This window comes from Rhinoraja longicauda, chromosome 34 (genome assembly GCF_053455715.1).
Source record: "Rhinoraja longicauda isolate Sanriku21f chromosome 34, sRhiLon1.1, whole genome shotgun sequence".
NCBI classification, from domain to species: domain Eukaryota; kingdom Metazoa; phylum Chordata; class Chondrichthyes; order Rajiformes; family Arhynchobatidae; genus Rhinoraja; species Rhinoraja longicauda.
The window spans coordinates 8,299,425-8,311,839 of NC_135986.1; the positions used below are offsets into that span (position 1 = coordinate 8,299,425).

The following is a 12,415-nucleotide window of genomic DNA, read 5'->3' on the forward strand; positions in this document are numbered from 1 at the left end:
GGGAGGAGGGAATGTAAGTAAACCTTTGCCTCACTTCAAAGTACTTCGAGTCCTTGGACGGCATCGAGGCGCGAGGTATAGGGACAGGTGTTGGGTCTACTGCGGTTGCAGGATTAAGTACCTGGGGAGGGAATGGTTTGGGTAGGAAGGGACGATTTGACCAGGGTGTTTCAGACGGAATGTTCACTGCCGAAAGAGAAAAGTGGTGGAGATGGGTAGGTATGGCTCGTGGAGGGATGCCATTGGAGGTGGCGAAAATATCGTCGGATTGTGTGCTGTGTGCAACTGCTGATGGGGTTAAAGGTGAGGACGAGGGGGACTCTGTCCCTGTTGCGACTGGGGGTGCAGGGTACTAAGGACGCATGTGTGAGGGCTTCATCTATGATGGAATTGGGGAATCTCCGTTCCCTAAAGGATGATGATATCTCGGATGTCCTGGTATGGAACACTTAACCTTAGCTGCAGATGTGTCTTAGACGGAGGAATTGAAAGAAGGGGAAAGAAGGGGATAGAGTCTTTGCAGGAAGCATAGTGGGAAGAAGTGTAGTCTAGATAGCTGCTGGAGTCGGTAGGTTCATACTATGTGTCAGTTGATAGGATATCACCAGTGATGGGGACAGTGAGATCAAGAAACATATAAACTAGGTGCAGGAGGAGGCTATTCGGCCCTGCGAACCAGCACCGTCATTCATTGTGGACGTGGCTGATTGTCCCCAATCAATAACCCGTGCCTGGCATCTCCCCATATCCCTTGATTCCACTAGCCCCTAGAGCTCTATCTAACTCTCTCTTAAATCCATCCAGTGATTTGGCTTGCACTGCCCTCTGTGGATGAAAATTCAACAAATTCACAACTCTCTGGTTGTAAACGTTTTTTCTCACCTCAGTTTTAAATGGCCTCCCCTTTATTCTAAGAATGTGTGTGGCCCCAGGTTCTGGACTCGCACAACACTGGGAAATTTTTCCTGCATCTAGCTTGTCCAGTCTTATAATTGTATATGTTTCTATAAAATCCCCTCTCATCCTTCTGAACTCCAGTTAATACAAGCCCCGTCCTTTCAATCTTTCCTCATATGACAGTCCCGCCATCCCAGGGATCAATCCCACGGATGTCGGGGATGGTCCAAGTGAAGTTGAGTGCAGTATGTAAATTAGTAGTGCAGTTTGGAAAAATGATTTGAGTGAAGTGCGGGGAAAGCCCGTGAGTTCTGCATGGATGCAGGAGGTGGCACCGATGCAGTCATCAATGTAGCAGAGATGCAGTTCGGGGATAGGGCCAGTGTACGCCTCGAACAGGTATTGTTCGACGTACACTACAAAGAGCCAGGCATAGCTGGGGCCCACACGAGTGCTCATAGTTGTGCTTTGGATTTACAGGAAGCATGAGAATTGAAGGATAAATTGTTACGACCAGCTCTGCTAGGCGGAGGACAGTGTTAGTACAGGATAATTGGCTGGTTCTGCGGTCGAGGAAGAAACGGAGTGCCTTCAGGTCTTCCTGGTAAGGGGTGGAGTTGTAGAATGACTGAACGTCCATAGTAAAGCTGATGGAGTGAGGGCCTGGAAAAATGTAGTAATTGACGAGCGGAAGGGCCTGTGAGGTATCTTGAAATGCGTTACAACGCCAGAGAACCGGGATCGATCCTGACAACGGGGGCTTGTCTATACGGAGTTTGCACGTTCTCCCCGTGACCTGCGTGGGTTTCCTCCGAGATCTTCGCTTTCTTCCCACACTCAAATGTTTGCAGTTGGTTGGCTTGGTATAAATGTAAAATTGTCCGTAGTGTGTGTAGGACTAGTGTTGGTGTGCGGGGATCGCTGGTCGGTGCGGACTCGGTGGGCCGAAGAGCTTCTTTCTATGCTGTGTCTCAAAATTAAACGAAACGAAACTAAACTAAACTAAACTAAACTAAACTAAACTAAACTAAACTAAACTAAACTAAACTAAACTGAACTAAACTAAACTAAACTAAACTAAACTAAACTAAACTAAACTAAACTAAACTAAACTAAACTAAACTAAACTAAACTAAACTAAACTAAACTAAACTAAACTAAACTAAACTAAACTAAACTAAACTAAAAGGTTGAGCATGTTAAATTTGAAAAGATTTTGGTCCGGCCACATTTAGAGTACGGTGCTCACTTTGGTCACCCAGCTTTAGGAAGGATGTCATTAAGGTGGAAACCGGGCAGAGAAGATTCACGATTTCCCAGGACTTGAGGACCAGAGCTCTAGGGAGTGGTTCAGCAGGCAGGCATCTCATGGGAACGCAGGCGGCACAAGCATGATCTGACATAAAACACAATAGGGAATATATAGGGTGAACCATCCAGGATTGGGAAATCAAAAAGTAGTGGACACTGATTTAAGGCTGAAAACGAGAATGCCAGGATTTGATAGGAAACTGCGGGGTATCCCTTTCACTCAATGAGTGGTGGATGTACAGAGGGACATATCAGAGTACCTAGTTATTGCACGTAGGGTAATAACTTTTCAAAGAAATTATGACAGGTACATGGATAGGAGGGATTTTGGGGAAGATGGGGCAAACACGGACAGATGAGACTAATGTAGATGGGACATTTTGGTTTGCACAGTTAAGGTGAACGAGGAGATATGCTTCGGTGCTGCATGACTTCATAACTGGAACTCAAAGTTCAAACCGTTAGATTGCAAGCTACCCAAGCGGAATTTGAAGTGCGGCGTCTGCAGTTTGCTTGCAGCCTCACTTTACGAAACGATGAGACAAAGGACAGAAGAGTCGGGATGGGAATGGGTAAATGAATGATAATGATTGGTAAGTGGAGATCCAGCAGGCTTTGGCGGTCAGAGCGCTTTGCATGAAAGGTGTACATGAACACATCACATGCAAAATGTGGTAGAAATACGTTTACTTGTAAATAGGTTAAATTATGATGATTTGAATACTATGCATAACACATACATCCACCATTGGCTTTAATTAAATGGCACAGACGGTTATAAAATCATGACACAACCAGTCTGCAGGGGGCGCACGATCCTTTAATCTGACACACACAGGTAGCCCGGTCCAGAAATACTCAGAGCTGGTCTCATTCATTCCCTTTACTCCCTACTCCGGCAATCAGCTCGCATTGTTTCAGTCACGAGACAGTTGATCGAAACATTCACCATGACTACTTTATTGCAACTCTCCCAGACCCATCAGTGTGTCTTTCTTTCAGCTCTTAATAGACGACGCTGCTGTGGTTATCTCGTTAACATATTCATTACAGATTAACATTTATTACATCAGATTTATTTTTGAACAATCTTAAGACATATTGTGAAGGGATACTTGATTGCATTCTTCAGTTCGTCTCTGGCCTTAGACTGAGTGAGCACATAAATAAACGTGTTCGTGCACGAACTTAGAATTTTAAGCATGTCCGCAGTTGAAATTGCGATATTCCTTGGGTTAGCGAGGCTTTGGACTTGGTGTAAGTTGGCAATATGCGTGTAAATGAAGAAGCACACGTCCGTAAGGCACAGGAGGATGAAACTTCCGGACACACAGAAGAGTAAAATGATCGATTTCCTTCGACTCTGCATCTCCGGGTCCTCCTGTTTCTCGCCACCGGCGTGAGCGCGGAGCTTGCTGCAGGCTCGGCTCGCCACCACGATGGATCTGACTATCAGGATATTAAGCAACACAATAACGAAAAATGGAACCAGAGGGGTTAAAAAGGTGCGAATCCAGGAGAAAGCAAGCCATCCGTAATGGAAAAAATACTCCGGCATTTCCAAACACCCGATTGGCAGGTCTATATAATAAGAATAAAATGCAAAGTAGTAGGGGATGTTCCGTAATAAGCTCACCACATACACTGCTGCTATCGCCACCCTGACGATTCTAACCGTGCAGTACCTGGTCTTAAAGCCCTGGCAACAAATGGCCACAAAGCAATCAAATGGAAAAGCTACAGTTAACCAGACTGAGCAGTCCAGGGACACGTAGGCCATCACCCTTTGTAGCGTGCATGGAACTGTGTGAGTGTACCCTCGGAAAATCGCACCTTCAATGTAATATATCGCTACGTTGAAGAAGACGGCCATTAGATCTGCTGCCGCCATCGCCACTAGATAGTGAGTGATGCACCGGGACAGTCCGCAATTTCCCCGTCCGATAACGATGATCGCCACTATATTACCTGTGGGGAAATGAACAAAGACGGCTTTTGAACCTGGTCACCAGATGCAAGGTGCTCTCCATGTTGGTGGTCATGGTGCAGGCACGACCCCTACAGCTGTCTTGCGGTATGACAGTCACCCGAGCCAAATATCAATTCATCATGAAATGTGTACGAATGAACTGCAGATGCTGGCTTAAACCGAAAATTGAAGGTGGGTTTGGGTGGTTTGGGTTGAGATGAAGTAGCGTGTCCAGCAGAGACACGGCACTAAACGTCACCTTTGTGTGTGGCTGCTTCAGTCTCCGTGTATTCCAAGAGAAAGAAACTTTGGACCCGGTGTTGCTGTCATCTCCATCCGGAATTAATACAGACTTCCGAAACCGGTCTAACAATTGTCCGAGTGATCGGCAAACAAAGGATTATAATTATGGCTTTTCAGTGGCGTTAAAAATTAGGATTTGTGTTCCCGGAGCCCGCACTTTGTATAAAACGTCACCTCGGGAACCACGCAGGGACCGCGCACTGCGACCCTTTCTGAGCCACTCCGAGTGTTGCATCTCCCCCTCCCATCAGCGACCCTCTTCAGTTCCCCGTCGGGATCGTGCGCCGACATCCCGCATCGTTTCCTCTACCAACATAAAACAAAATATGCAACATCTTGAAGTAAATTCAGAGACGCGCTGTTGTCTTGTGTTTGCGTGGCGGATAGATTAGATGGACAAACTCCGGGCAATGCTTCACTCTCCTCATCCAAAAGAACAGTTGCAAAAATTCAACCTCTTAACGCTGTTAAATGGGAAGCGGATATAAGGACTTAGTGAGCAGTCCGACGACGGTGATGAAATAGTCAAAGTAATATTGGACACAGAGAAGGGTATATATCTGGTCAAAGCTACTAGTTATCATATCATCATATCATATATATACAGCCGGAAACAGGCTTTTTCGGCCCACCAAGTCCGTGCCGCCCAGCGATCCCCGTACATTAACACTATCCTACACCCACTAGGGACAATTTTTACATTTACCCAGCCCATTAACCTACATACCTGTACGTCTTTGGAGATAGTTCCCATCGCTGATATCGGTGGGACATAAAGATGTGGCCTGTGCTGTCAATGGTCTCAGGTAGATCGTCACTGCCAGTAGCTCAAGGTCCCCGGTCAGGTTTACTTATACCTCACGAAATTCTGATGTCGTCAATTACATTTCTACCAGCTGCACATTAATTCCGCTACTTATAAAGATTGTGAAATTCTGTGTATCTGATATTGCTGAAATACCTCTTGAGATTGTCCAAAGATTGTTTTGTACATCTGCCAACATCTGCTCAGCCTGTTTTGTATCTAAGTTTTCAACGTAATGGAAATAACTGACATATGAACCCCAGTGCGGCTCCCAGAACCTCTTCCATCAATGTCTCAGTTCCCCATTCGGTCAGCAAGCACGCAAAGGGTTTCACGGTATCTCGGTAGGGCTGACAAAAATGAAACGAACCGAACTGAACCAAACTAAACCAAACCGAAACAGACCAGGAAAGGATGGGGGGCTGTGAACGGATGTGGTTCAGTTGTCTTGCAGCACGGATTTAATAAATACCGGGATAGTTCCCGTTAAATTTGAATTTTTGGCGACATAGAAGAATCACGAGGATGGTGCCACGATTGGAGGGTCTGAGCTACAGGGATAGAGTGAGTAGGCTAGGACTCTATGCCTTGAAGCACAGGAGGATGGGGGTGATCTTATAGAGTTGTATAAAATCATGAGAGGATTAGATCGTGCAGATGCATAGAATCTTTTGCCCCGTGTAGGTGAATCGAGGACAAGAGGACGTCGGTTTCAGGTGAAGGAGAAAAGATTTAGTAGGAATCTAAGGGATACAATTTTCAAAGAAAGGGTAGTGGGTGTATGAAACAATCGTCCGGAGTAGGTAGTTGAGGCAGGGACTATCCCAATATTGAAGAAACTGTCAGACAGGTACAAGAATCGGACAGGATGAGAGGAATATGGACCACACTCGGGCAAGTGAGACTAGTGTAGCTGGGACTTGTTGGACGGTGTGGGCCAAAGGAACTGTTTATATATTGTATCACTCCATGACCCAATGACTCTAAACGACAAATTAACCCCAAACTAAAAAGGCAATACGGGGAGAATAGATGAGGTACGAGGGTAAACTAGCCAATAATATAAAGGAGGATAGTAAAAGCTTTTTTAGGTATGTGAAGAGGAAAAAAAAAGCCAATGCAAATGTGGGTCCCTTGAAGACAGAAGCAGGAGAATTTATTATGGGGAACAAGGAAATGGCAGACGAGTTGAACCGGTACTTTGGATATGTCTTCACTGAGGAGGATACAAAAAATCTCCCAGATGTTCTGGTGGCCAGAGATCTTAGGGTGACAGAGGAACTGGAGGAAATCCACATTAGGCAGGAAAAAGTTTTGGGTAGACTGATGGGACTCAAGGCTGATAAATCCCCAGGGCCTGATGGTCTGCATCCCAGGGTGCTTAAGGAGGTGGCTCTCGAAATTGTGGACGCATTAGTGATTATTTTCCAATGTTCTCTAGATTCCGGGTCAGTTCATGTGGATTGGAGGGTAGCTAATGTTATCCCACTTTTCAAGAAAGGAGGGAGAAAGAACACGGGAAATTATAGACCAGTTAGTCTGAAATCAGTGGTGGGGAAGATGCTGGAGTCAATTATAAAAGGCGAAATTGCGCAGCTATGAAGTTGCAGGGTGACTTAGACAGGTTGTGTGAGTGGGCGGATGCATGGCAGATGCAGTTTAATGTACATAAGTTTGAGGTTAACCACATTGGTGGTAAGAATAGGAAGGCAGATTATTATTTGAACGGTGTCAAGTTAGGAAAAGGGGATGTACAACGTGATCTGGGTGTCTTAGTGCATCAGTCACTGAACGGAAGCGTGCAGGTACAGCAGGCAGTGAAGAAAGCCAATGGAATGTTGGCCTTCATAACAAGAGGAGTTGAGTATAGGAGCAAAGAGGGCCTTCTGCAGTTGTACAGGGCCCAAGTGAGACCGCACCTGGTGTGCAGTTTTGGTCTCCAAATTTGAGGAACGATATTCTTGCTATTGGGGGCGTGCAGCGTAGGTTTACTAGGTTAATTCCCGGAATTGCGGGACTGTCATATGTTGAAAGACTGGAGCGACTAGGTTTGTATACACTGGAATTTAGAAGGATGAGAGGGGATCTTATCGAAACGTATAAGATTATTAAGGGGTTGGACAGGTTAGAGGCAGGAAACATGTTCCCAATGTTGGGGGAGTCCAGAACCAGGGGCCACAGCTTAAGAATAATGGGTAGGCCATTTAGAACAGAGATGAGGAAAATCTGTGAATCTGTGGAATTCTCTGCCTCAGAGGGCGGTGGAGGCCAATTGTCTTAATACATTCAAGAGAGAGCTAGGTATAGCTCCTAAGGATAGCGGAGTCAGGGGGTATGGGGTGAAAGCAGGAACGGGGTACTGATTGAGAATGATCAGCCATGATCACATTGAATGGCGGTGCTGGCTCGAAGGGCCGAATGGCTTACTCCTGCACCTATTGTCTATTGTCTATTGTCTATTGTCAAACCTCCTCCCACCACCAGCACGTGTTTAATATAGACTGGGAGAGTTCCAGATAAATAGGGATTGAAAGATTTCGGTTCCGGGGCTGGTGTTATGTGCCTTTCCACAGGTCTCGGTGAACTTTCACCTGTATGTGGGTTCAGGAATAAATTGGAAATGCAAACGATATGTTGGCCACTTTTACAGCAAGCGTTTCTGAGCTCAACGTTCAAATATTTTGCATTAATTATATGGGCACGTAAAATATTGCGCAAGGATATTGGACCCCACGTCCACCCTGTTCTGTTTGACAGGGTCATGGTTGATCAGCTTCTTTAACCCCCTGTTTCCACCTCCTCCCCATCTCCATTGAACCCTCGTTGGCATTAAAGTACTTGTATTTGTCGCTTGTCGTTGTATATTTAATGGTCTGTTTCCACTGGCTTATGCTAGAGAATTTTACCGTGACACCATCCTCTGGACGAAGAACTGGCCCCCGATATTCGTTAATGATAGGAGCAGCATTAGACCATTCGGCCCATCAAGACTGTTCCGCCGTTCAATAATGGCTGTTCTGCCACTCCCTCCTAACCCCTTTCTCCTGCCTTCTCCCCATAACACCAGGAACCCGTAACCATCAAGAATCTATCTATCTCCGCCTTAAAAAGATAAATTGACGTCCTCCACTGCCTTCTGTGGCAAATATTTCCAGAGATTCATTATCCTCTAACTAAATAAATATATATGTATATAGGTCAGAAGAAGGGTCTCACCCGACACTTCAATTATTCCTTCTATCCAAAGATGCTGCCTATTCCGCGAATTCAGCTTTTTGTGTCTATCTTCGCTGTAAACAAACATCTGCCGTTGCTTGCCAGCCACACACACGCACACACACACGCACACACACACACACACACACACACGCACACACACACACACACACAAACACACACACACAAACACACACACACACATGATATATATATATATATATTTATATATATATATATATATTTATATATATATATATATATATATGACACATATATATATGTGTGTGTGTGTGTGTGTGTGTGTGTGTGTGTGTGTGTGTGTGTGTGTGTGTGTGTGTGTGTGTGTGTGTGTGTGTGTGTGCGCGCGTGTGTGCGTGTGTGTGTGTGTGTGTTCTCTATGTGTAGATGCTCGTTAGTGAAGTCAATCTTGGACTGTCCAAACACTACACAGTCAGCGCCCAAGGTCAGGATCGAACCCGCGTCGCGGGCGCTGTGAGGAAGCAATTCTACCGGTTAAACTCGTCTGCTGCCCTGTGTAGAAGCTATATTGTGAGTCTGGAGTGCAAGCTGTGGGGTGGATTGGACCCAGAGATTGCTGCTGGCGATTCCCCCTCGTTTGTTGGGAATTTGAGGACAGCGCTCAGAGGTCCTCTTCCCGCCATATCCAAGCCGCTCTCTGTCAGCGGACCGTTGGACAACAGGCGGTGTGGAACCGCTCAGCTCTGGAGAGGGTTGTGGAAAGGGGGCTACAAATGGAACGACCATTGGAAGGAGGGACGGAGGGAGGGGCAGGGGTTGTAGATCTGTGTTACCTGGAATTAAAACATTGAATGGTGTTTCCACAGGAGCAAGAATGTCGTGGAAAAGCTGCACAACGCCTTGGTTAGACCCCATCTGAGGATCTGAATGCAACTGTGGCCTCTGTGTCTGATGAAGGGAGTTCTCGACTTGGCGAGAATGCAGCAAATGCCAAGTCCTTGATGAAGTAAATGATAAAATGTTGATCAATGCATGACGGCAAAGCGTTTGCCAGAGGTTGAAGCGTTCAAGCTCACAGTGTCGGAGGGGGAGCAGGAGGAGCAGTCCATGTATTCATAGACCTGACCCACCCACCCGAGCCCTTCTTTCTTTCCCTGCTCCCATTGCGAGAATGGTACAGAGTTTAAAAACACGCACCGCCAGACTCAAGAACAGCTTCATTTCCTCTGCTACCAGGTTTCTAATCGATCCGTCTATAATCCAGGGTACTGTCCGACTAACCTCTATCACATTGAGGACATTTGTCTTTGGTTCTTCCATTAGCTAGGATACAGTCCGATGCATCCTTACTCCGTTTTGAATATTGGACCCTGTCTATGGAACTGATGTGCTACATGCTAAGAACTGCTTGATTAGTTAATTAATTGATTTGGACGCGTGTCATGGGTTATAGACAATAGACAATAGGCAATTGGCCCTTCGAGACAGCACCGCCATTCAATGTGACCATGGCGGATCATTCTCAATCAGTACCCCGTTCCTGCCATCTCCCCATACCCCTTGACTCCACTCTCTTTAAGAGCTCTATCCAGCTCTCTCTTGAATGCATTCAGAGAATTGGCCTCCACTGCCTTCTGAGGCAGAGAATTCCACAGATTCACAACTCTCTGACTGAAAATGTTTTTCCTCATCTCAGTTCTAAATGGCCTACCCCTTATTCTTAAACTGTGGCCCCTTGTTCTGGACTCCCCCAACATTGGGAACATGTTTCCTGCCTCTAACGTGTCCAACACCTTAATAATTTTATACGTTTCGATAAGATCTCCACTCATCCTTCTAAATTCCAGTGTATACAAGCCTAGTCGCTCCAGTCTTTCAACATATGACAGTCCCGCCATTCCGGGAATTAACCTAGTAAACCTACGCTGCACGCCCTCAATAGCAAGAATATCCTTCCTCAAATTTGGAAACCAAAACTGCACACAGTACTCCAGGTGCGGTCTCACTAGGGCCCTGTACAACTGCAGAAGGACCTCTTTGCTCCTTTACTCAACTCCTCTTGTTATGAAGGCCAACATTCCATTGGTTTTCTTCACTGCCTGCTGTACCTGCATGCTTCCTTTCAGTGACTGATGCACTAGGACACCTAGATCTCGTTGTACGTCCACTGTTCCTAACTTGACACCATTCAGATAATTCTCTGCCTTCCTATTCTTACCACCAAAGTGGATAACCTCACACTTATCCACATTAAACTGCATCTGCCATGCATCCGCCCACTCACACAACCTGTCCAAGTCATGTGCTCTAATTTTGCCCACTAATCTCCTATGTGGAACCTTGTCAAAGGATTTCTGAAAGTCAAGGTGCACCACATCCACCGGCTCTCCCCTGTCAATTTTCCTGTTACATCCTCAAAGTATTCCAGAAGATTAGTCAAGCATGATTTCCCCTTCGTAAATCCATGCTGACTCGGAACAATCCTGTTACTCCTATCCAAATGCTCCGCAATTTCGTCTTTTATAATTGACTCCAGCATCTTCCCCACCACTGATGTCAGACTAAATGGGCTATAATTTCCCGTTTTTTCTCTCCCTCCCTTCTTAAAAAGTGGGACAACATTAGCTACCCTCCAATCGAAAGGAGCTGATCCTGAATCTATAGAACATTGGAAAATGATCACCAATGCGTCCACAATTTCTAGCGCCACTTGCTTAAGTACTCTGGGATGCAGACCATGAGGCCCTGGGAATTTATCAGCCTTCAGTCCCATAAGTCTACCCAACACAATTTCATGCCTAATGTGGATTTCCTTCAGTTCCTCCGTCACCCTAGGAACTCTGGCCACTAGAACATCTGGGAGATTGCTTTTATCTTCCTTAGTGAAGACAGATCCAAAGTACCGGTTCAACTCGTCTGCCATTTCCTTGTTTCCCATAATAAATTCCCCCGCTTCTGTCTTAAAGGGGCCCACATTTGCCTTGACTATTTTTTTCCTCTTTTACTATCCTCCTTTATATTATTGGCTAGTTTACCCTCGTACCTCATCTTTTCTCCGCGTACTGCCTTCTTAGTCCTCTTCTGTTGCTCTTTAAAAGAGTTCCAATCCTCTGGCTTCCCACTCTTCTTTGCTTTGTTGTACTTCTGCTCTTTTATTTTTATGCTGTCCTTGACTTCCCTTGTCAGCCATGGGTGTCTCATGGGTGTCTCTTACTCCCCTTGGAATCTTTCCTGCTTATGGAGAGGGGGCAGGAGAATGAGGTTCAGATGGAATGATAGATTAACGTTGATTGAATGTTTTTGTTTATGTTGAGTGTTTTGTTTGCATCAATGTTTAAATGGGTGTTTTGTCCCTTATCTGTAATTTGATTCATCAAAATCCATGATTTAACCAATTGTAGTTGTGCCATTGTCGAATAGACAATAGACAATAGACAATAGACAATAGATGCAGGAGCAGGCCATTCGGCACTTCGAGCCAGCGCCGCCATTCAATGTGATCATGACTGATCATTTTCAATTCGTACCCCGTTCCTGCCTTCTCCCCATACCCCCCTGACTCCGCTATCCTTAAGAGCTCTATCTAGCTCTCTCTTGAAAGCATCCAACGAACTGGCCTCCACTGCCTTCTGAGGCAGAGAATTCCACACCTTCACCACTCTCTGACCGGGTGATCGTGTAAGTCTAGGCGGAATGAGCGGAAGTGTTCAGTGAAATGATCACCGAGCCTGTGCTTGGCGTCGCCGATATGTAGGAGACCACACTTGGAAAAGCGGATACAGTAGATGAGGGAGGAGGGGATGCAAGTAACCTCTGCCTCACTTCAAAGGACTGTTGCAGTCCTTGGACGGCATCGAGTCGCGAGGTATAGGGACAGGTGTTGCATCTACATATCGGAGCAAAGAGGTCCTTCTACAGTTGTACCGGGCCCT

The 12,415-nt window shown here is 45.8% G+C and overlaps 1 protein-coding gene across 1 annotated transcript; it reads right to left on the bottom strand.

Annotated features, from left to right (window-relative positions):
- Positions 1 to 3,283: 3,283 nt before the first annotated feature.
- LOC144609322 (putative G-protein coupled receptor 139) lies at positions 3,284 to 9,398 on the bottom strand. The gene is made up of 3 exons (XM_078427750.1): positions 9,317 to 9,398; positions 5,208 to 5,330; positions 3,284 to 4,176 (listed from the first exon to the last, which is right to left on the bottom strand). Exons 1-3 carry the CDS (start codon positions 9,396 to 9,398, stop codon positions 3,284 to 3,286), a joined length of 1,098 nt encoding a protein of 365 aa, XP_078283876.1.
- Positions 9,399 to 12,415: the final 3,017 nt, after the last annotated feature.